At 39.8% G+C, this 25,386-nt stretch overlaps 2 protein-coding genes across 9 annotated transcripts in view; both read left to right on the top strand.

The window, feature by feature from the left end:
* Window positions 1-5,293, top strand: part of LOC124037896 (ecotropic viral integration site 5 protein homolog) — a 96,931-nt gene extending 91,638 nt beyond the window's left edge. For all 7 annotated transcript variants that reach the window (XM_046353124.1, XM_046353121.1, XM_046353119.1 and 4 more), the window contains 2 exons: window positions 968-1,063; window positions 3,563-5,293. In XM_046353124.1, the coding sequence (XP_046209080.1) occupies window positions 968-1,063; window positions 3,563-3,871 (405 nt within the window). In that variant the 3' untranslated portion in view covers window positions 3,872-5,293. The remainder of the gene's footprint in view (window positions 1-967; window positions 1,064-3,562) is intronic.
* A 4,393-nt stretch (window positions 5,294-9,686) lies between these two features.
* gfi1ab (growth factor independent 1A transcription repressor b) lies at window positions 9,687-21,654 on the top strand. Of its 2 annotated transcripts, none has more exons than XM_046351770.1 (7): window positions 9,687-9,817; window positions 18,419-18,631; window positions 19,151-19,342; window positions 19,675-20,084; window positions 20,243-20,380; window positions 20,499-20,664; window positions 20,906-21,654. In XM_046351770.1, the coding sequence occupies exons 2-7, from the start codon at window positions 18,520-18,522 to the stop codon at window positions 21,091-21,093; spliced, it is 1,206 nt and encodes a 401-aa protein (XP_046207726.1). In that variant the 5' UTR covers window positions 9,687-9,817; window positions 18,419-18,519; the 3' UTR covers window positions 21,094-21,654. The 2 variants fall into 2 exon arrangements, with proteins under 2 accessions (XP_046207726.1, XP_046207727.1); XM_046351771.1 differs by having other exon boundaries at window positions 9,701-9,784.
* The last annotated feature ends 3,732 nt before the right edge of the window (window positions 21,655-25,386 follow it).

Below are 25,386 nucleotides of genomic sequence, written 5' to 3'. Positions count from 1 at the left end.
AGGGAATTGGGTACCATTTGGGATGCACCCCACGACTTAAGACATTTGATGTCCCTGGCCACAGTCCCTAACCCCCTCGCCACAACTTGGCACCTGGTGATTCACACAGCTGAGTACGAGGAAGTCTTATTAACTGCCTCTCTCTCCCTTATCACTAGCTAGCTCTGTCAGGAGAGGGGGGGGGGGCTCAAGAAAAACACAGATTCCAGGAAGAACAGCTGCTTGCTTAGATCTCACATTGTCAGCAGCTTATCAGGATCCTAGGCCTATACCCTCAACCTCTCAACCCTGACCTGACCACAGGAATCAAGAGCGTTGTATACATTTTGAGGTGTTGGGTCAGACAGAGGTGGTTCTCACCTCACTACCTCACTCACTCACCCCACCCCTGCGTTTTACATCTTCCCCATTTTCCCCCTCCCCTGTTCCCACGTTGCAGGTTGTGGTTAGCCTGAACCCTTCAGCCAGTGACAATGTCTCTCTCTTATAAACTAGGCTTTAGGCAGGAATCATTTTAGGTTTATAATGGGGTATGTGTGTCTCTTACTGCTGCAGCTGTCTGCGCTGAGGAAGGTAAACAGCACGTGTCATGTTTGACTGTTACTTGGCTCATCCCCAGGGCCCAAAGAGGAAAACGATACCAACGACTATATGTACCTTGTTAGTTTAGCTAGGCCCCCCCTCCATCTTTTACTAAGTTAACAGCCACTCTGTACATATCTTCTAGGATGCTTCTGTTATGCAAGTTTTCCAATTATATAGCTCTAGTGTCTCTTGTCTGGTGGTAGTTGTCTACCTCCCTCGCAACCCAACCTGCTTATCAATTTGCCCTTGTAACAGTTCATGGATTCCAACATTTAAATTGTCCACAGTGTCACAAACATATTATCGCCTCTCCGGTGGTCTTGTGCTTAGAGGAACAATGATAAGCTATGCTTTGAGAAATGTTTTCTGTTTGTTTCTGCAGAAAGAAGAAGGGAAGGTCCAGGGCCAGCTGAACAACACAGACTCCAGTCAGTACATCCGAGACCTGAAGGACCAGATAGCTGAGCTCAAACATGAGGTGAGCAGTTACAACAGGGGAATAATGAACCAGGGGAATAACAAACACTGCTTGTACCTGTTGTTTTCAGAGACTATTTTGTTACCTATATTTCTCATGTTTTTGCTCAGATTTGTCTATTTTGAAGCCAACTGTAGAAGTGTAAACTACGCCCATAAGCTTCCTGCGCTGAGGGTGTTGATGTACCAGCACACACCCCTCTCCTGTAACTCTATTATTTGAACGCTAAACCCCACTCTTTACCATACCGAGAGAGCAGTGTAGGACCCAGATTGAACGGAATGGAGTCCCATAAACTACTTGTGCTCCTCTGTGTACACCACAGCTGGCTATTGTCATCTGAATAGCTAGATCATGGATTTGAAGGTTATGAATTTCATCACATAAATAGACATCTACAAGATCAGCTACAGGTTTGCCGGTTTGACTTTGACACAATCACTTCAGCAGTGTGGGCCATCTTTGATCAGAATAGTGTCCTTCATATAATACAAAGATCTGATCAGGCCTGAATGTAAGATTCTCTTGTAGGATTATATATGCAGAACATGATGCACCCTTTTATTCTGTGTAATGTATGTGCACGGTATTGTGATATGACATTTGGCACATTTTATAAACAACTCTTATGTGAAAAGAGTTGTGGAACCCCAACCCCCCCGAAAGAAAATAACAGAAAAGAGAAGTAGAACAAAGCAACTTGTTTTCTTCCAGCAAATCAATGATTTACCAGGGAGGATGTAGTCAGATTTTTATCTCCTCCTAAAAAAAAAAGAGGACAACAAAAGGCTGGTAGGCTTGTGGTTGAACTGAGCTGCACTAAATCATGCATTGTGTCACTCTGGGTCTCCTATCAAGACTGTGCAGCTAGCCAGCCAGGCAGTCAGTTAAACAGTCGGTCAAGCAAGCCGAAAAACAGTCAAGGTAGTCAGTCAGTCAGCCAGGCAAACTGTCGGTCAGGCAGGCGTGGAGGCAAACAGTCAGGCAGGTTGATCAGAACAGAATCCCCCCACCTCTCCTCTGGGCTGTACTCCGTTGCATCCCAAATTTCACCCTATTCCCTATATAGTGCAATATTTCAAAAGTAGTGCACTATATAGGGAATTGCACTATATTAAAAAATATATTTATATTTCACCTTTATTTAACCAGGTAGGCAAGTTGAGAACAAGTTCTCATTTACAATTGCCACCTGGCCAAGATAAAGCAAAGCAGTTTGACGCATACAACAGAGTTACACATGGAGTAAAACAAACATACAGTCAATAATACATACAAATATATAGAGAATAAGATGCCATTTGGGACACAACCAGGGATGTTGGTTGGTGTGGTCAGGAGGTGCTGAAGAATGGGTGGCTGTGAAGCTGTGAATCATGCTTTCTGAAGTGTTGGTGGTGACAGGTTCTGAGTGACAAGAATTGACCTCATAGCCATGATCTGGATGTATAAACCCCTCCCCCATAACCCCATGACCTGAGATATCTAATCTTGGAGATGCTACAGTTAGCAGGACATACTGACAAGACTACTGAATCTGTTTTTATTTGCAAACAGAAGATGAAATATGGTTATAAGAATTTAAAAGACAAAAAAAGTAGCAGGATAGGTAAAATATAGAGACATATATATTCTAGTTATTCCATTTTTGTCAGTGGGTAATTATTAGGCCCAATTTCTGCATTTCTTGGTGACTGCAGAAGTGAGAGCAAAGGCTCAGTGTCGACAGACCAAGGCAAGGAAGAAGGGGTAAAAGTGTGCCGCCCACAATTTGCTATTTCAATCACACATTCTCATAAGAGTGCTGGATTTACAGTCAGCCACAGAGAGTTGCTCGAAACCAAAGTTGACTAATCTCTCTCAGGATCAAAAAGACGTCTCAAATGGCTCTTGGCTTTTAGCCCTAAACTTTCTTTGCACACTTGTGTCAGTCAAACTGTAGTTTGAAATCACTGATCTCTGTCATAAATGAGTTGTTTTTTAAAGCCCTGGTATTTGAGGAAAGTGACATGTACCGGTACAAGAACTAAATTGAGTCATTTCTCTAAGTGGGTCTCTCTCCCTACATGTCTGTCTTTGTGAGGCAGGTTGATCCAGGTGACTTCTAGGCAAGGCAGGTGTGGTCCAGAACAACATTTTAACCTGACCTATCTGACCCACCTTTCACTAGTTTCGCAGCCCATACCGAATATATGATGTGTAATTGTTTTGTGGAAGGGAGGAGCATGATCAGTGAATGAGCACACGTCTACCAATGAGTATGAACGTGCCTCTTGCATGCGTTTAGAAATCCATCTCCTCCCATTGTCGATATTTCAGAACTGATGTTTTCATTAGTGTTGACCTCTTTGTCTTTGTTGTAGTTTGTGCATGTGATTTCCATAAAGAGCAACAACTCAAATGTTCTCAGGGGCTTTTCCCGTGGCGACGTATGTATGTATCTGTCCCCATTACACTCCGCATGCGCCCCTGTTAAATGCCCCTCGTCTGTCTCCACAGATCCGCTGCTTAAAAGACCAGAAGGCAGGCAGCATGTCCAATCAGCCCAGTTTTGACAGGATCCGCATCGTCAATCACTACATACCAGACGACGAGTCCTACCAATCCTCAGACGAAGACGCAGGCAAGACCCCCTCCCACCTGGACCCTCAGCAGAGCAGTAGCAGCCACACCAGCCTCATCAGGCTTCACCCCTCCCTGGATCTGAATAATAGGCTGGGGGATACAGACAGTGAGGGGGATGATGATGGGGAGGGTCTGGTTCTCTCCGTGCCTCCCAATGGCACCCACAAACACACCACCGTGTGACCCGGTAACTGGGTCATTGGCACCATCGCTAGCCTCCTGGAGGCTGATCAGGGCTGTTCTGATCTAATGCAGTGGGGCAGAGGTGGTGTCCATGGTAGCAAGCCACACTCCTCAAGAGCATGACGTCTAAGTCTGTCTATGGGACTCCAATGTAGGGAGCTTCTTGGAATGGAATTTTTGGAAGCTTGGAGTGGAACATGTCATCTTTGTCATCAAGTGAAGTCATCGCAGAATCACACCTGAGTTGGTTGTTTTCTTTGTGTTACTCAGTTTGCTTTATTCTTGTTTTGCCAAAACCAGATTGAGGAGGATCATATCAGTCAGTTGCTCTGGTCTGATCCCCAAGTGGATGGATCAGAGAAGGACAACATGAAGGCTCTTTAGCTTTCTGAGCTCCACAGAGCAAGACTGACCACCAGAGGAGTGGATGGGGGTTACCCCATCTAGGCAACCAAACTACGGGCTCTCCCTCAGCCCCACAACACCAACCATGGTACAACAGACACAACACACAGAGAGACTGTGCAATAAAATGTTTTACGCTTTATGGTGACGATGACACTTCATTCAATCAGTTTTAATTATTTTATCGCATTTTTAAGTGAACCATCAAAAATGTATTGAGCCATTTTGTGTCTGTCTTTATCATACGGAGGGAATGATGTACTGGAGAGTGATGTCTCTATTGAACATAGTTAAAGAGCCCCAGTAACAAACATTAACTGTGGGTATGTCCCAAATGGCACCATATTCCCTATAGAGTAGACTACTTTTGACAGGAACCCTGTGGGCCCTGGTCAAAAGTAGTGCACTTTAAAGGGGATAGGGTGCCATTTGGGACACCGAAATACAACCTCCCGTATCCGAAGGTCAATGGGAATCCAGTATCTGTGTATATACAGTATATGTAAATAGTTGTTGTTTTTTGGGACTTGAAAATATGTATCTAATGAATTATTGCATATCTAATGTTTATAATGTATTGTATTTTTGGACTGAAAGTGACATATCACTTGTGTGGTCAAGACCCATGGATAACTGATTAACAGACATTTTTTCCACAAACATGGGCTGCTTTCCGATTCTCTACCCTTCTCCAGAAGTGAGCACTCGTTCACCATCCCTCATACTTGTTAAATGCATTGGATTGGTGCAAGCATGGCTAAAGGGAGTTTCCAGCATTATTCCTTGCACCAATGCATTTATTTTAAATCCATGCGGGGGAATGTGCGAGTCCACACTCCACGAGGAGGGTAGAAAATGGGAATGTAGCCAATCAATGTACTGTACGTGTTTTCTTATCTCATACGTATCTTCTCTGGCAGGATGATTTTCCCTTTGGAGGAAGGACTGATGTAGGATCATTGCATAATTTCATAGATTAGAATACATTTCAGCATGCTGGTTAATGAAAGCATGTACCTAACTTAAGTGAACCAACCATCTCAGATTTAGAGGGCTGATTTTAAAGTACTGCTCTTTCTAAGGTGGGCATCCTAGTCTGTTAATAAAATACAACAATTCCGGGACATAATGAAAAGTATGAGGACAGAGATCTGTGATCTGAATCTTGTATGAACACCAATAACATTAAACAGAGGTATTGCTATGTTCTTTTGCACAAAATGAATGGCAGTCCAAGCCATGGGAACATAATATACTGCATTCTGGGAATCAAGTTAACATAAGAGTGAACAACACTTCTATCTGAAAATACTAAAGATAATTTTAAATGTTAGTTAAATGGTAAACTATTCCCTATACAGTGCACGACTTCTGACCAGAGCCCTGGATGAAAGTAGTGCACAATGTAGGAATAGGGTGCCATTTGGGACGCATCCTAAGACATGTCCTGTTTTTTGTTTCCTATGTGAACGAAGCAAAGTGCATTGTGTCAAGTGTTACCAAAGTGTAGGAGCCGTTGTATAGGCCTGGTACCAAATCAGTTTGTGCTGTATAGCCTATAACTCCTGTGGTTATTGTGATGCCTTGGAATGACAGATCTGGGACCAGGCTGCAACTGTAAACCGTAGGCTCTGTCTGCCAGAGAAATAAGCACCACTCCATTTCATAAGGGATGAATGACATTGATTCATTATCAGGATTATCTTAACACTAAAACAGACAGCCTTCTTCCTCTAGGTTGAAAAATGACCACAACAAGGGAAAGCTGATAATAGCTAGATTTGGTCATTTTTGACCACAGTGGCCCTTTAAGACATTACAACCACAATTTATCAGCCAAGTGTCTTTCTATTCAGAAAGCACTGTTCAGATGGGTTTTTGTGATACTGTTGTGATATTACCTGGTTAAGTACTACGATAGATGGAATCCATATTTGGAGAGGTATTATGATGCAGTCTTGGCACTTTGAGGGAATAAAATGCATTTTAGAAGAGTAGTCTACATAAGGCAGCCAACCGTTAACACTATGGAATAATACTTATCACACATGTATGTGAGATTGATGTATGTGACATCACAAATAAACTAACTATTTGATAACTGTTTTCAGTGTTTTTAATTCTGTCATGTTAATGTTATAAATGGTGATTGCAGATGTGCTGTAGTAGTCACCATGGTAGAGCATATACAATTCCTTTCTCACTTCTAGTGCAGTATCATGTCATTGGTTTCCAATATCTAAAATAACCTCAATAGTTTTGGGTTGCATTAGTGATGTGCTATTTCTGTGTGTGTATGTATGTATACATACATACATACATACATACATACATACATACATACATACATACATACATACATACATACATACATACATACATACATACATACATACATACATACAGTTGAAGTCAGAAGTTTACATACATACAGTTGAAGTCAGAAGTTTACATACATACAGTTGAAGTCAGAAGTTTACATACACCTTAGCCAAATACATTTAGGTTCAATTTTTCACAATTCCTGACATTTAATCCTAGTAAACATTCCCTTTCTTAGGTCAGTTAGGATCACCACTTTATTTTAAGAATGAGTAATGTCAGAATAATAGTAGAGAATTATATATTTCATCTTTTATTTCTTCACATTCCCAGTGGGTCAGAAGTTTACATACATTCAATTAGTATTTGGTAGTATTGCCTTTAAATTGTTTAACTTGGCTCAAACGTTTCGTGAAGTATACAGTGGAGCAAAAAAGTATTTAGTCAGCCACCAATTGTGCAAGTTCTCCCACTTAAAAATATATGAGAGGCCTGTAATTTTCATCATAGGTACACTTCAACTATGACAGACAAAATGAGAAAAAAAATCACATTGTAGGATTTTTTATTAATTTTTTGCAAATTATGGTGGAAAATAAGTATTTGGTCACCTACAAACAAGCAAGATCTGGCTCTCACAGACCTGTAACTTCTTCTTTAAGAGGCTCCTCTGTCCTCCACTCGTTACCTGTATTAATGGCACCTGTTTGAACTTGTTATCAGTATAAAAGACACCTGTCCACAACCTCAAACAATCACACTCCAAACTCCACTATGGCCAAGACCAAAGAGCTGTCAAAGGACACCAGAAACAGAATTGTAGACTTGCACCAGGCTGGGAAGACTGAATCTGCAATAGGTAAGCAGCTTGGTTTGAAGAAATCAACTGTGGGAGCAATTATTAGGAAATGGAAGACATACAAGACCACTGATAATCTCCCTCGATCTGGGGCTCCACGCAAGATCTCACCCCGTGGGGTCAAAATGATCACAAGAACGGTGAGCAAAAATCCCAGAACCACACGGGGGGACCTAGTGAATGACCTGCAGAGAGCTGGGACCAAAGTAACAAAGCCTACCATCAGTAACACACTACGCCGCCAGCTTAAGCCAGTACATGTCCAGGCCCGTCTGAAGTTTGCTAGAGAGCATTTGGATGATCCAGAAGAAGATTGGGAGAATGTCATATGGTCAGATGAAACCAAAATATAACTTTTTGGTAAAAACTCAACTCATTGTGTTTGGAGGACAAAGAATGCTGAGTTGCATTCAAAGAACACCATACCTACTGTGAAGCATGGGGGTGGAAACATCATGCTTTGGAGCTGTTTTTCTGCAAAGGGACCAGGACGACTGATCCGTGTAAAGGAAAGAATGAATGGGGCCATGTATCATGAGATTTTGAGTGAAAACCTCCTTCCCTCAGCAAGGGCATTGAAGATGAACCGTGACTGGAACGTGGCCAGCTCTGTCAGGAGGAATGGGCCAAAATTCACCCAAGTTATTGTGGGAAGCTTGTGGAAGGCTACCTGAAACGTTTGACCCAAGTAAACCATTTAAAGGCAATGCTACCAAATACTAATTGAGTGTATCTAAACTTCTGAACCACTGGGAATATGATGAAAGAAATAAAAGCTGAAATCAATCTTTCTCTCTACTATTATTCTGACATTTCACATTCTTAAAATTAAGTGGTAATCCTAACTGATTTTTACTAGGATTAAATGTCAGGAATTGTGAAAAACTGAGTTTAAATGTATTTGGCCAAGGTGCATGTAAAATGTCGACTTCAACTGTATACATGTGTGTGTGTGTGTGTGTGTGTGTGTGTGTGTGTGTGTGTGTGTGTGTGTGTGTGTGTGTGTGTGTGTGTGTGTGTGTGTGTGTATATATATATACACTCACACAGCTATGGAAAAATTACGAGACCACTACAAAATTATCAATTTCTCTGGTTTTACTATTTATAGGTATGTGTTTGGGTAAAATGTGCTTGGGTAAAACTAACATTCCTCCCCAAAATATTGTACATTTAGAGCATTTATTTGCAGAAAATGACAACTGGTCAAAATAACAAAATAGATGCAGTGTTGTCAGACCTCAAATAATGCAAAGAAAATAATTTCATACAACACAATACTAATATTTTAATTTAGAAAGAGTTCAGAAATCAATATTTGGTGGAATAATGTTGATTTTCAATCACAGCTTTCATGCGTCTTGGAATACTCTCCATCAGTCTTTCACATTGATGTTGGGTTACTATGCCACTGCTAGCGCAAAAATTCAAGCAGCTCGGCTTTGTTTGATGGCTTGTGACCAACCATCTTCCTCTTGATCACATTCCAGAGGTTTTCAATGGGGTTCAGGTTTGGAGATTGGGCTGGCCATAACAGGTTCTTGATCTGGTGGTCCTCCATCCACACCTTGATTGACCTGGCTGTGTGAGATGGAGCATTGTCCTGCTGGAGAAGCCAATCCTCAGAGTTGGGGAACATTGTCAGAGCAGAAGGAAGCAAGTTTTCTTCCAGGACAACCTTGTACGTAGCTTGATTCATGCGTCTTTCACAAAGACAAATCTGCCCGATTCCAGTCTTGCTGAAGCACCCCCAGATCACAACTTATCCTTATTTCGGTTTGGAAGAAATGTTGTCAGAAGTTTAAAGATTAAAACAAAAATGTAAATTTTACCCAAACACATACCTACAAATAGTAAAATCAGAGAAACTGATCAATTTGCAGTGGTCTCTATTTTTTTCCAGAGCTGTATATCATTAGAGTCAAATGCATTAGGCATACTTGTTTTCTTTAGATTTTTTTTTTTTTTTTTTTGGGGGGGGGGTTAAATTGTACAGTTAAATCGTACAACGGCCATTGGATAACACATAAAATAATTATACAGCATTTTGTGGCCCTTATTAAACTATATTAATTTGTATATGCCAATTTGACGAGATTCACTGTAGAGCTTAGTTTGATATAGCGCTGTCAGTAGGTGATGCTCAAACACGATTCCCCTTTCTTTCATCTGCATAAATCTAGAAGTGTCTGAAATAACATTCAGGAAGTAAATCATTCTGCTGCTTTTAGGAGAGCAACTTTCAGAGCTGCGTGTCTAGCAAAGCAACTTTGTGACAACAACACATAAGATCCTTCAGCGGCGCTGGACCCGGGTTGTCCTGACAGGTCTGAGAAGCTTTTCATTACGCTCGAACTCTGGTATGTCTAGAACCTGCTTTGTGACTTGTCAACCTATAAATGTTTAAACCAATGGTATAGTAATACCGCCTAAAGGGGACGCACATGGGGATAATATTACAATATGTTTTAGGTGGATGCTTATATTTGTCCTATTTCACACATGTACAAGTGTATTAATATGCATGTGTGAATTGGAAATGTGTTGTTGTTTTGTTGCATATCCCAACTCTCCCTGAGACACCTTACGATAGTGGGGTCATTATCAAAGGTCTGACATTATCAACGGCGCCCGTGGAGCAATTAGAGTTAAGTGCCTTGCTCAAGGGCACATCGGCAGATTGTTTACGTTGTCGGCTCAGGGATTCAAACTAGCTAGATAGGCTACAACATGCACACTTTTAGTCTCATTATTGATAAGAACACATTTGAGCCTTTTATCTTAACATGTGGATGAGTTGCATCAAAACAGCACGCTGTCCCAATGTATAGCCTAGCACATGCTGCTTTCATTTTTGTTGACGAAAAAAGTATTTAATTTCCTTTATTAGAATACCCTGAAGTTGGCTGTACATTTATGACTGAGTAACGTTAGCTAGGTTTTTCATCCAATTGGCGAAAGATGTTCTTGCGAAGATTTGTTGTGTGGTCCTCCCGCTATGACTCCAGAAAGCGTGCCGTTTATTAGGCTACAGATTAAATAAATGATAAACTTCACAGGGTGATGGAAGTGTACGTTGATGTGCTTGATGCTGATTTCCGATAAATATTGATGGTCTTATTCTGGTGACATGATGATCGATGCTTGGCTGCCTTTAATAACCATAGTAATCTCATTGTGTAGGGAGGCTACCTGCACTGTATCTGGGAGCTGTTGGCTAGAGCACATATGCCAAGACCAGAGTGGGCACGTACCGCTATATAACTCAACATTGTTTGTGACAAAGCCATCAGTAGAGTAGAAAATGTGATGGAACCCCATTTCACTTTTTATTCGGAACATGGAAATGTAATGTGCACTTTATGCGCACAGCCTTTTGTCCGCAACAAATCAATTTGAATAAAACACATCTCTGGTGGGAAAATGCGCATGTTGTTTTATGCAGATTTGAGAAAAATCGCATCCAAATCTGTCGCCAATTGGATGGAAACCTAGCTAGTGGCTGCATGTAATGAACATAACGGCCTTCACCTCTGTTGAAGGAGTGTGTCAAACTTCGTTAATCCTCTCCTTTCATTTGAAAATGCGTGCTGGATCCATGGCACAATAAAACACGTGAAGCAGACTGAACTATATGCATCCAACCTTTTTATGTGGGTAAAGTAGATGTCGGATAAAAAATGTCATGACAGGCCTGACAAAACAAAATACTCTAAACCAGGTGGGATCTTTTTGTGTCGGTAAAATGTATTACGCGAAAAATGTTGGTGGAAACTATTTCATGCCAAATATTTATATAATAAAGCCATCAAATCAAAGTCAACTTGGAGTCACGTGATGACTTGCAGTTTGACGCTCCTTTCCAATAAATATCGAGGGTCGTATTCTGGTGGCATGATGTTAGGCTGCCATTTGACAAATAAAAATAATCGCGTCATGAAGGCTAGACCGGCACTGTATCTTTGAGCTGTTGGCTAGAAAGCACGTGCGAATACCAGCGTTTGCAACACAATCTCACACTCAATTTGTGCAAATATGTATCAAAAGTATTTCTGCTATTTTTTTGTGTGTGGCTTAATTCGTGTTAAAATAAAACATGTTTGTGTAACTTAATTTTTTAGGAAAATACACACGTTTTTTGTGCGACTTAATTCATAGGAAAATACATTTTGGGGTACAAAAACCTTGGAAGATTTTTCTGAAAGTTATTGGAGTAATGCATTTTGGACACTGCCTTTTTTTTGTGTCCCACATTTATATAAAATAACAAACGTGTTAACAACCTAATATTGTTAATCAACCATGTTGTAAAAACTGTATTTGTCTAGCATTGTTGTTGTTGTGGTGTTGATATTTGATTGGGGAATGGGGATACATTTTCATAATGGGAAATTAATTCTTCAATAAATGTGGGGAAACAAGGAGCTGCAAAAAAAGTATGTTTGGTTTAAATTCCCCTGGTGCAACTGCATGGCATTTGCAACTATAAGAAGTCTGGACTATGATCAATTAAGCCATATCAATGCAGTTAAACAGGTTCATGCAAGATCATGAATTATGTTGACTTACACTTATGGCACTTCCAAGGCCATTTCATGATGATTATTACGGTCATGTCAATCATGTTATACACTTAGGATATTGTAACAAGGCATATGTCAGCATTGTAGGCCTACTGCCTCAGCCCAGAGGTCTACTAGGCTTTCATGGCAACAGCTGTTAGAGCTCACTTTACCATGTATGAGCCCTGCTTGGAGTCCCTGTTGCAGCTTTCACTTTCTTCCGTTACATTGGTGGCAGCGTTGGGATCACGTCCAGCTCACGTCTAGTTATGTGATTTGGTGGTGGGAAGCGTTCTGTTTTTCAACATTGTGTTGGGTGTAATTACATTGATATATCTAGTGAACAATGGATAAGCAACAATGGGCATGATGGATAGAAGTAATCACTACAGGTGTGATCAAGCCTTACATCAAAGTTGCCTGAAGCTGAATGGAAAGTGCTATGCCGTGACCAGTTATTCAGAAGAAAATCCTCTGTTTCTGTGTAATTTACATACATAAACTTACCAGTGTGGATCCAAAACCAACACATTCTACACATTTACAAACTGCCTGTTTAAAGTGTCATTACAACCATGGTGTTCTATATCAAATAACCTGACAATGATCCACATCATATGGGTAGGCAAATCATGTAAGTGTGTTATGCAGCAAAACACAAATATCCTTTTTTAGGATGCAAACCAGTAATATGATCTGTTGATCCATCCTGTTCTGATCTAATGAGATGGATGTAGGATTTTCTACGGCCTAGAATCGAGGCCTTTCCCAGTCATGACGGACGAAGCTAGGCACCTCTTGGTTCTCATAGGTGAAGACTGAAGTCAAGTCTCCTATACCACTTTGCCCAACATGTTATACCCCAGAGGTTGTAAATAAACTATGTTTAAGGTGATATAACTTGTTTTATTATAGAGCTGTGAAACCCATAGCTTCAGTCTGAATGGCTTCTGGCTGAACATTTCTCACTGGAAATGTTTGTTGACATTGAACATAGCTTAGGGTTATTATGGTATTTAATTCATTTCAGACTCACCTATGCCACTATTCCTAACATCTTCTACCCCAATAGGTTGTAAATAAACTCTTTTTAATACTTCTTGAGGATCGGACCCTTAATCTCAATTTCCGACCCTAAAATGACATCCCAAAATCTAACTGTCTGTAGCTCTGGACATGAAGCAAGGACATGCATATTATTAGTACCATTTGAAAGGAAACACTTTGAAGTTTATGGAAATGTGCAATTCATGTAGGATAATATAACACATTAGATCTGGTGAAAGATCAACCAAACAAAAAAACATGCATTTTCTATATTTGTTTATTTTTGCATCATTTTTGAAATGCAAAAGTAAGGCCTTACATTTACCTAGGAAGATGGGTGTAAGTTAGATGTTGTCCACAAGAAGACAGAAGTCTGTGTGTAAAGTTTGATACATTCAAGAATGAGAACTCTACATAATATTTTGTATCAAGTTTCCCAGGTGTCCTTCACAAATTTTCCCAAATGTACCCAAGAGGCTGAATCGTTCAATTTATACATTTCCTAGTACATAACTATAGAGAACATAATGAAAATGCTATGGCAATAGACAAGTTTACACACTCCATGAATGTCATACATGATGAATCATTAGCCTCCCTACATAAAAGGTACTAACCTCCACACCTCTAGATGACCGGGTGGGGGTGGGGGTGGAGCCAGAGACAGCAGGGGGGTCAGACTGGAGAAGCCAGTTCCTACATTTGAATGAGTGGGGGATGGAGTACTCGAATGTGGTGTCTTCTAAGTTGGCTCCCACATGTCAACTTACTCTCTACCACTATTGAGGTACAACAACAACAACAAAATCAGTTGGAACTCAAGTTTACTACTACTTATTTGATTTAACCTTTATTTTAGCAGGGGGGTGAGCACTGCATCAATTCATCAAATACACAACACATATCTAGAAGCATATACACTTCAAAAGTTTGGGGTCACTTACAAATGTCCTTGTTTTTGAAAGATAAGCACATTTTATGTCCATTAAAATAACATCAAAATGATCAGAAATACAGTGTAGGCGTTAATGTTGTAAATGACTATTGCAGCTGGAACCGGCTGATGCGAGAAATTGCCAAGAAACTGAAGTTCTCGTACAACACTGTGTACTACCCCCTTCAAAGAACAGTGCAAACTGGCTCTTCCCAGAATAGAAAGAGGAGTGGGAGACCCTGGTGCAAAACTGAGCAAGAGGACAAGTACATTAGAGTGTCTAGTTTGAGAAACAGACACCTCACAAGTCCTCAACTGGCAGCTTCATTAAATGGTACCCGCAAAACACCAGTCTCAATGTCAACAGTGAAGAGGCGACTCCGGGATGCTGGCCTTCTAGGCAGAGTTGCAAAGAAAAAGCCATATCTCAGACCGGCAAATAAAAAAAAGATTAAGATGGGCAAAAGAACACAGACACTGGACAGAGGAACTCTGCCTAGAAGGCCAGCATCCCGGAGTCGCCTCTTCACTGTTGACGTTGAGACTGGTGTTTTGCGGCTACAAATAAATGACAACTAGATACAAATATTTAATAAAAAATGATTCACACAAAAGTCAAGAGTTGGCTATAACATGAGTACAAAAAAAGTGAGTGTGTGTATATGTGTGTCAGTGTTTGTGTGTATGTGTATTATAATTTCCCACCATAAAAAATGTTTCACCATTCCCCAATCAAATACCTTCATCAATACCACTAACAACAACAAAAAAGCTGTATTCTTTCTCCAATCTGGTAACCCTCATACAATTCGACATAGCCTTGTATAAAATGCATTGTGAAAGAAATGGTGTAATGTACACAACAAAGTGGAGCCTTGTAATAAATGCATTATGAAAACAATTGTGTAATGTAGGCTCCATGAAATATGAAATGCATTATGAAGAAAATCATGTAGGCCTACTGCTGCATACATTTTTATTTTATTTTTTTTATTTCACCTTTATTTAACCAGGTAGGCTAGTTGAGAACAAGTTCTCATTTGCAACTGCGACCTGGCCAAAATAAAGCATAGCAGTGTGAACAGACAACACAGAGTTACACATGGAGTAAACAATTAACAAGTCAATAACACAGTAGAAAAAAATGGCCAGTCTATATACAATGTGTGCAAAAGGCATGAGGAGGTAGGCGATGAAAAAAGGGCCTTTTTTCTGACTGCTGTGCACCAGTAACGCAAGGTAGCCTAGTGGTTAGAGCATTGGACTAGTAAGCAGAAGGTTGCAAGATCGATCCCCAAGCTGACAGAGTAAAAATATGTCGGTCTACCCATGGCCACTGTTCCTAGGCCGTCATTGAAAATAAGAATTTGTTCTTAACTGACTTGCCATGTTAAATAAAATGTAGTGATAAAAAAACAACAACAACGTAAGGCTACTATTATTATTTTGGTGACTACCTGGTTGATTGACAATGTTGGGTTGTTAGCATGTTTGTTTTTATATATAAATAAATTTGGGGCACACACAAAAAGGCAGTGTAGAACACCATTTCCCATCATGCATTGTTCTAACAACTTTCAAAAGAGTGTTCCAAAGTTTTCCCCCCAAAAATGTATTTTCCTATGAAAGAAATCACACAAAAATGTGTCTTTTCACGCTAATTAAGCTACACAAAAACGCACAAAATCTGCTGAAATACTTTTTGTACATATTTGCAGGAATTGAGTGTGAGATTGTGTTGCGGCTAAAGGTCAAATGTTGGTATGAAAACTCAGTAGAGTTAAAAATGTGCGGGATTTTTTTATTCTGCACATGGGAATTGAGTCTCAAAAGGTATTTTTTAAATGCACTACATCACTCACAGCCTTTTATTCGCAACAAGTTGCCTACATTTGATGGAAACACATATCTGCCCAAGGTTATTCGAAAAACTTTGAGGAGCTTACAGGAACCCTTTTTGAACCCCCTATTCTATTTAGTGTGTTGAGAGTAAATCTTAATACTGTTTTTATGTGGATTTGTGTCGTCAGTGGGATGGAAACCTAGCGAGTGTCATTGATTCAACCCTTCAATTTTGGGATTATATTGAACATTTCAATAGGCAAACCATTCGTGTTTTAAAAACAAAGAAGTTAGCCTAGTAATTAGAAATATTTCAGCAATTATATTTGTTTGTACCCTACTCCATAAAATAAATGTGCCTATTACAGAAAACTTTATGCACATAAAACAGCTGATAACCCATAATTACAAAACATCTGGAAAAATACACCAAGGACCTGTTTCATAAACGGTGCATAGAGGTCAAACAAATGAATTAGATGACTGGTTTGAATGGGGACACACGCAAGAAACGCTCTACCAATGCTCCTTGTGTGGAAAGAGTTTTACCAAGTTGAGGGGCCTAATTATTCATGACAGGACACACTCAGGAGGGGATAAAACCTACCACTGCTCCCATTGTGGAAAGAGATTTAACTACAAAACATTGAATGTATAGGCCTGCTGCTGAATAATGATACATGGCCTCATAATGTATGTTTATTTACATAAACAAACAACAATAACTGATAGGCCTTGCATTGGTGTTGCCAAAGGCATTCATAAGATTTTGGGTGGCCTATCGGATTTAATAACCTCAACTCTTAGATGTGTTTGTGCTATTATGTTAAATTAGAAGTCTATATTGAATTGCATTCAACGTTTTTCCATTGAAATAGGCTAATGTACTTATACCTTAATGATTTGCTTGGATTATGCTAAGCATTTCAAATAACGTTTGTGGTTTGATGAGTTTAATAGATTTTCTAGGTTGCTATGTGAAAGAGAAAGTCAAATTGCACCACAATTTGGGCAATGGTTAACTCGCGTCAGTGTATCTTATGTTTTTATCGTAGCCTGTCTTATCTCCTCCAACCTAATGCAAGGTCCGGATGCAGCGGTGATGTTTCTAATCGACAGAGGGCATATGGCGCTTTGATTTCCTGCAAGTCACTGTTTTTTCTACTGTATCATGGTCTGGAGGACCTGCCTGCCTTCCTGCGCCTGATAGAATACTTCTGCATTAACTGACAGAGAATTAACCGAAAACATGCTATGTCATATGAGCCTGGTCTTAAACAAAAATGAGTGACTATTAAATGTTTTAAGTCTATTGCTGACACCACTTTATTGTCTCACGTCAAAGTTCATAAACGAATAGGCTTAATCAATTATTTAGTATTTGTAGCCTAAATGGTATCTGCTATAGGCCCGGCAAATCGTACCAACATTGCCATTTCGTTTTTCTTTATTTTCTCTTAATAATTTAATTACGTTGTCGTATTTTCTACGTCATTTCAAAGACAATACAGGCCTATACATATGTTTTGTATGTTAATAATTTCATGTGAAATGTTTATCAAATGAATAGGTCTGTCATGTTTGGACATTGAAATGATGTATTTTCACTGCACCAATACAACAATTTAAATTATTCTGAATGGCACGGGCCGGCGGCTGGTTGAAACATTCTAAATGTGGCGTACAGATAGTCTCGGTCCCACTGGTTGTCTGGCGTGTGAGCTCCAGCTGAATGCGCTCGCTGCATGCCTTATTGTTCTGTGCGTAATTTGGCCAGAACAGGTCATCAGCGGTCCCACTGTGCAGACAGGGAACAGACGTATCTGTTTACTCACTGAGCATATTATAATAATACAGGAAATACGAAACTCCGGTGACACCGCAGGCAGACGTGTGCAGTTGTCTGCAGTTATCAAATATAGCCTGTATGTATGGAGACACCGAACAAATTGATGTTTGAAAATACACTTGTGAATGACGCAAAACAATTCAATACCGATGCAGTGTTATCATGCATGAGTCTTTTAACAACATTTCGTCATTCTACAAAATGCTATAGCCTATATTATAAACCTATATTATAAACCATAAACATATTATGTGACGTGACTATTTGGTCACATTACCATTATCAAGCACATTCTACATGTCTCATGATGACGAACGTGTGGCACGGTCCACTGTTCATAGCTGGCACCCTGGTGCTGCATACCGCGTTTCCTCTCTCCCCTGTCCTGTACTGCAGCTAAGGATAGGGAGGGATTAAGTAACACATTGATAAAGCAGTGTATCACTTATCCGGATTGATATGGGTTGTAGTTCCCCCAGTAGAGCTACAGGCTGATCCGTGAGATGGAGCTGCCTGGGGAGCAGTTGGTTCTGGAGGCGGACCAATCATAGCCCCCCGAGCGGCAGCAAACGGAGGAGGAGTTTCCTCTAGCTTAGGCACCTGTCCCTAAAAGGTCCCCACAACACCTGGCAGACGGGAGAGGGCGTGTGCGCATGCTTCATCCCCAGCTAGAACTCTCTTAAAGTTGACCACACATTGTCAACCAATAGTCTTCTAATCTTTTCAGGAATAAAACAGCAGCACCGCATCCCAGGAACAGAGGAGCAGATTGCTGTTGGATCGCCAGTGATTTTGGATATTAGCAAAGGTCGAACAAGGAGAGTGAAAATGCCTCGGTCCTTCTTGGTGAAAAGTAAGAAGGCGCACAGCTACCACCAGCCCCGCTCTTTTGAAGATGACTACAATCGACTGGATACTATCTTAGCTCATATATGTGCAGGTATGTGGATGTTATCTCCATGTTAATGTCTGGATGCTGTATGAGGTGTACATATTTCATACAAATGCACAACCTCATTCGTTTTTCTGTAGCCTAATTATGTTGGTATAAATATACACTTTTATTTGTATTTTTGTACTAATTATTAGGCTATATTTTGAGGCATGGCTTCATTCAAAAGAACCTGCAATATATTATAAATATAAGACTATGATTTAGAATTTAAATTCTAGCTGTTAATTGAAAGAGATATATAGCCCATGTAGGCTTATCCTGTATGCAAATCGGAATGTTTACCTTATTTTGATAGTTAGGTTGACCTCAATAGAATGAATTTGCAAATCCTATCGTTATTCTTCATAACATATCATTGTGCTGACATTTCTAGGCTATTAATAACGGTATTATATTATGTCTTCTATGAATAATTAGGCTGTCATTATCAAAGTTGTATTTTTGTCGTTATACTTGTAAGCTAAGGCTACTTTAATAGGCTACTGCTCGTTTTAATTAAAACAGAGAATAGTAAGATTCCAGAGGACTTGGATGCCTTGACTGGCGGCGATGCCATAGGCGGGTTCTCCCCGGACTCTCACCTGGCTGACACGGCTGATTTCTCCAAGTCCCCGCTCAGCTGTGGGGACAGTGTGTGCGGTCCAGCCTCGGATTATGAAGACTTCTGGCGGCCTCCATCGCCCTCAGCATCACCAGGTAGAGATCTAGTCTGTGGTGCATTCAAATGTAGTCCTTTAGATACCTGAATATGAGAGATAGTAGCAGGCGCAATGATCCTCTTCATACGTTTATCGAAAAAATAATATTTGAAAAGTAATTTGATGTTTTGTGAAAGCCTCATTTTACATAGGCTAAGTTAAACAATCATCATCAGACATATCACATCGAAAATCAACATGAGTTTACTTTAAACTGAACGTTTGTGATTACAATTTCACCATTTTGATGACGGGACATCCTGTTTGCCTGTCTCCTTCCTGAGTTAAGAACTGCGCGCTAATCAATTATATTTATTTGCAACTCAACAGTAGATTCTGATAAATCCCTGTCTCCCTCCGTGGACGAGACACAACCCTTTGCTGTTCCATTCCGACCCTATGCATGGAACAGTTACTCTGGTTCTGACATTCGGCATCTGGTCCAGCAAAGTCTCCACCACCAGCACCACCATCCCATGGACCTGGACCGGAGCCCAGCTCTGGGTTACTATGGTGACCGGGCCAACGAACCGACCCTCTTCGAGGGAAGCCCGGTACCTGAAAATTACAGTGATTACAGGGCCGCTGCCTGTTTGTTCGATAGAGCCACCGCCCCCGGGGTTGGGTTGTACTCGGAAGGGAACCTGCAGGGGAAAAGCTCAGAAATCAAGGCTGAGTCTGACCTTCTGTGCTCACGGCTCATTCTGAATGGTGCCTACAAGTGCATCAAATGCAGCAAGGTAAGATAATATATGCAAATGTAGAGGATTGAAACATCTTATGCTTGCAATGACATGCTTGAGGATTTGTGGTTGTGGACACACTTTTTCCGGCATAATGATCACTATCTTTATCAACCTGTCACCATCACCCTCACGAATTTCAAACAACTCTGCAGGTGTTTTCGACTCCCCATGGGTTGGAGGTTCACGTTCGCAGATCACACAGTGGCACGAGGCCCTATGGTTGTGATATATGTGGCAAAACCTTCGGACATGCTGTCAGCCTCGAGCAACATAAAGTTGTGCACTCTCAGGTGACCATTCTGGAATCTAGACTATTCTCGTCTCGTTTGTCACTGATTATTCAACGCAAACTAGCAATATAGGATATATGTCCGATTTAGACTAATATTTGCCTGTATACTTCCACAGGAAAGAAGTTTTGATTGCAAAATCTGTGGTAAAAGCTTCAAACGGTCGTCGACTCTCTCCACGCACCTCCTCATCCACTCGGATACACGGCCTTACCCATGCCAGTATTGCGGGAAGAGGTTCCACCAGAAATCAGACATGAAGAAACACACATTCATCCACACAGGCAAGTATACGTCAGAAATTGTAGTGTATTAGTAAACATACCTCGATGCAACACTAAATATGTTCATTGCGTAAACGGCCACCTCAAAGCGGCTAATAGTGATAAGTCATGCCTAATTGACCTGACCGGATACAATAAAATAATAATAATAATAATAATAATAAAAAAAAACAGCTTGCTTGCCTATATGGTTTGGCTAATAAAGGTAAGATGACGGTTAATGTGTACATTTGTCATGCAGGTGAGAAGCCGCACAAATGCCAGGTGTGTGGGAAAGCGTTCAGCCAGAGCTCCAACCTCATAACTCACAGCCGGAAACACACGGGCTTCAAACCGTTCGGATGCGACCTCTGCGGCAAGGGATTCCAGAGAAAAGTCGATTTAAGAAGACACAAAGAAACCCAGCATGGATTAAAAGCCTCAAACTAAAATCAAATAATGGACACCAAACACTATTCAAGAAACCACTTTTTTTTGGAAACCGGAAATAAGCTAGTTATCCATTCCTCAAACATGTTAGACTAAGACATACTGGTGGAGTATTGTAGAGTCTTTTGTGCAGTATAGGTTAAGACAAAACCGGTTTGAACCAGGGAGGGGCATTATCTGAACCCAAAATATTAGTACAAAATAACCGGATAGGCAATATAACCACCAAGAAAGCGCAAAAACAAAAACAACAGACGAACAATTTCCAACGGACAGTTGGGAAAACAGCCCTTGTCTAAAGAATGTCACTTTGTTTTCAGTTGGACGCCATGGATGCTGGCACAACAGTCACTACAACAAGGCTATGTGATTTAATAAACAAAAGGTTTGTGCTTTTATTTTATAAACCAGAAATGTTTTTTTTTTTTTTTCATTTTCGTTCTTCCAATTCAAGTTGCACATTTGTATTTTATATCAACCAGACTGTATATCCAGATGTTGTTTACTATCATGCTATACCTTATTTATTGATCAGATTATCATTTGAATAAAATATGAAAACTGTAATCAAACATGTTTTGAGAGTTTTGTTTATTTTATTTTGTTTCGTAGCCTACTGCAAGGTGTTTCAAGCAGTAAAAGCCACGGATTACTCAAATACATATATATCACTGTCAACCCCAATACATTTTTTACTCAAATTTTAACTCAAATAGTTACAGTAAATTCAACTCAAACTCAACTGAAGTCATTATTACTTCAAATGTTTGTGGTACTGAGTAAAAACTAAATAAGAAGTCACATGAACTCTATTTGTTTTTCCAGCATACCCTGCAGGTCGATTTCTTGGAATTGTTTAAAAAAAATGTTTTTGCATGTACATTGAGTGATTGATTGATTAATCTTATGCTACACAAAGACAAATAACATAACATTTTCTAAACTAACCAGTCATTTAGTTATAATTTTTGCACCCTTTCCTGAAATGGTTGTTCCTATTTAATTGGCTCCTCCCACTGTTCCCAAACCTGGCAGTCATTATAAATGCAGATTGCTGGTGAATAAAATTAAACTGTTGGCTATCCTAACTCAGCTTGGATACCAATAGGAATACACATCACTTTGCAAGACAGTGATTTGCAGGTAGGGTACCAAAACGCTGGTAGATTTCCTATGCAGGTTTTCCAGAAATCCTTTTTGTAAGATTCCTGGAAATCTTTCAACCAGTTTTTATTGAGAATCTGGGAATTCTGGGAAAGATATTGGAATTTTGCAACCGTTCTTCCAGGCCTTATGTGGCCTGTAAACTATGAATTTCAGGCAACTGCATTAGGGTAAAGATAGGTCTCAAAATATGGCCTCATGAAATATGTCATGTATTGTCATAAAGAGTTCAATTAAGAGTTAAATTAAATTATACTGATAACATTCGCCTAGGAACTCACTTGGTGAAGGCCACAGGACAGAAAATGTCAATAACCATGTCTCATGCCATTAACAAATACGGTCATGGGTGGTAACTACAATTCATTCACTCGGAAAAGGCAAGGCGTACTGGAAAATTATATTGGAGTCATTGCTTAGTGAGGGCGTTACTCAAAATGTTCAAAATGATTCAACTCAAATGTGGGCCCCCTACACATTGTCACAGTGACTATCGGTTTGAGTAATCATTTTTAATTAACTGTACTCAGATATAGATGGCTTCTTCAACAGTTTTGAGTAATGGCAGCACATTGGGGTTTACCTTGTAGGTCATTCTGAATTCTTAGGACTGCCAATGTAAATATTCATAAATTATTTTTCAGTCGAGTTCAGATGATCTGCATTCCTTATAGTAAATCTTTGGTCCAAATAATACATATACATTCATAGACAGCATACAACCCCTTGAAATGCATCTGTCTTGGAGGGGGACCTGTGATATTGTTAATATTAGGCAAATCATTGAACTGAATAGTTTAATCCATTATTGTTATATTTCCACTCTGTGTCGGGATTGTCCTCCTGGTTAACCTTCAGTGAATTTTCATAGAAAACATTTATCTCGTCTATTCATTGAGGTGTGTAATATTAATCGAAAAACTTGACTGAGCACAAATTGATTTGAAGTCTCTTTTAATAAGACTATGTGAAAAAGTACCTATACAGCAGCCAGGTTTATTCTCCACTCCATGTAATAGGTCTTTAAAGTGCTTTCTTGCCGTTGGCTATTTTACTGGAAATCTGAGAGGAGACCACAAAATAAGTCGTGTCGCAAAGGTCTTCAAGTGCCTTTAGACTGGAAGGTTTCTGTTCTCCCATTATTCATTAATCAAAACATCTAGTTTTCGTCTCGTTTCTATCTGATCCACGAAGTTTTTTTTAAGGCTTTAGAGTTGACATCTTAGTCATCTATTTAGCAAATGTTTTCGGTTTGAATAAATAATTAGATGCTTAAAATATTTAGTTAACAGTTATAATTTTAAATCTAATTTTAAATGATATCCAGGCATAAAACCATTTTTTGTTATCATGATGAAAGCAATAAAATATAATTTATACATGGAAATTGGCATGGGAAAAATAAACTCGATTCCTCCCAGACCTAGGGTACATGATGCTGCTAAAAAGCTCCTATATCTGTCTCCTATATATCTGTCAAAAGCTCCTATATACATTTAGTTTGTTTTTACCAAGGCAGTAAGAAGTCTTTTGTTTAGACCTCAAACATTGCCTGAGCGCATTAACCGTTAACCTAATGCTTGGTTTGAGGCTTTGGCCACTGTGTATAAAACTCAGGTTGGGCACCTAAACCACCGCTGTCCGGATTACAGCTTGTTGGCGCAAGAGCATGAAAAGTGACTCAGGTCTATGTGTAGGCTACTGATATCCCTTCAATTGAGGACAAGAATAATTAATTTAGTCAAACATTTGTCATTCGAAATTTGCTAACATAGAAATAGACGATGGGAAAAAAAACACGTTGAATCGACGTTGTTGTGATGACTTTGAATCAATGGGGACAACTAATTTGACTTGCAAAAACGAATCAACATCAGGGCATTTCGTTTTTTCCCACCCAACTTTTAACCTAAATCCAATGACATGGCGAATTTATTTAGTTGATTTCCCATTGAATTCACGTTAGTTGAGAACTGTAAATCAAACTGGATGTTGAACTGATATCTGTGCCCATTGTGAGGACACATTATAAAACAAGAGAATGAATAGGAACAAAAACAGCACCAAACAATACAAGCTGCCCAGTCATACAAAATGGAAAGTTAATCATAATCGAGAACGTTGTAGCCCTTTCCTGCAGTCAAATGATCTAGTGGCCTCATGGGTTGAATGTTATTCATTTGTTTCATAATGTCATAATTAATAAACACAATTGTTTAAAAGACAACACTAATCCAGTGTTTCTATGTCAAACGGTTTTGTTATTGTTCAGTCTTCTGCAATCTATATAAAGTGTAATATTGGGATGCAAACTCAAAATTGAATACATGTCACCTCTATATCTGACATGGTACAGGTGTCTTCTTTTTCTTAAAGCTCATGTGTGTGAGGTGTACACTTTTTTTCAACTAGATTTGCATAAAACTACCAAGAAACCCTGATTTAGCCCACTGCAGTAAATAAAAAACATTCAATGTATATATTCCTTTAGTTAACATTTTTAGGCCTGACATACTGTATAGACCTATTTTAGTCAATTATACAATATTCCATATCTTGGGAGGCCTATAGTCTACATCAATGTTATAATTTCATCTCCAGACAAAATTAAATCAGGAAGTGCTTGTTCAAATCAAATCCAATTGTATTTGTCACATGCACCGAATACAACAGGTGTAGTAGACCTTACCTTGAAATGCTTACTTACAAGCCCTTAAACAATGCAGTTCAAGAAATAGAGTTAAGAAAATATAGGTCCTGGATGGCAGGAAGCTTGGCCCCAGTGAGGTACTGTGCCATACGCACTACCCTCTGTAGCGCCATACGGTCGGATGCAGTTGCCGTACCAGGCGGTGATAGAACCAGCCAGGATGCTCTCAATGGTGCACCTGTAGAACCTTTAGAGTATCTAGGGACCCATGCCAAATATTTTCAATCTCCTGAAAGGGAAAAGGTGCCCTCTTCACGACTGTCTTGGTGTGTTTGGACCATGATAGTTTGTTGGTGATGTGGACACAAAGGAAGTTGAAACTCGTGACCCGCTCCACTAGAGCCCCGTAGATGTTAAAGGGGGCCTGTTCGGCCCTGTCTTGGTCACATTGAGGTAGAGGTTGTTGTCCTGGCACCACG

Source organism: Oncorhynchus gorbuscha, linkage group LG06, assembly GCF_021184085.1.
Source record: "Oncorhynchus gorbuscha isolate QuinsamMale2020 ecotype Even-year linkage group LG06, OgorEven_v1.0, whole genome shotgun sequence".
Classification (NCBI taxonomy): domain Eukaryota; kingdom Metazoa; phylum Chordata; class Actinopteri; order Salmoniformes; family Salmonidae; genus Oncorhynchus; species Oncorhynchus gorbuscha.
The sequence above is the reverse complement of the archived record's forward strand: the minus strand, read 5'-3'. Positions and strand labels throughout refer to the sequence as shown.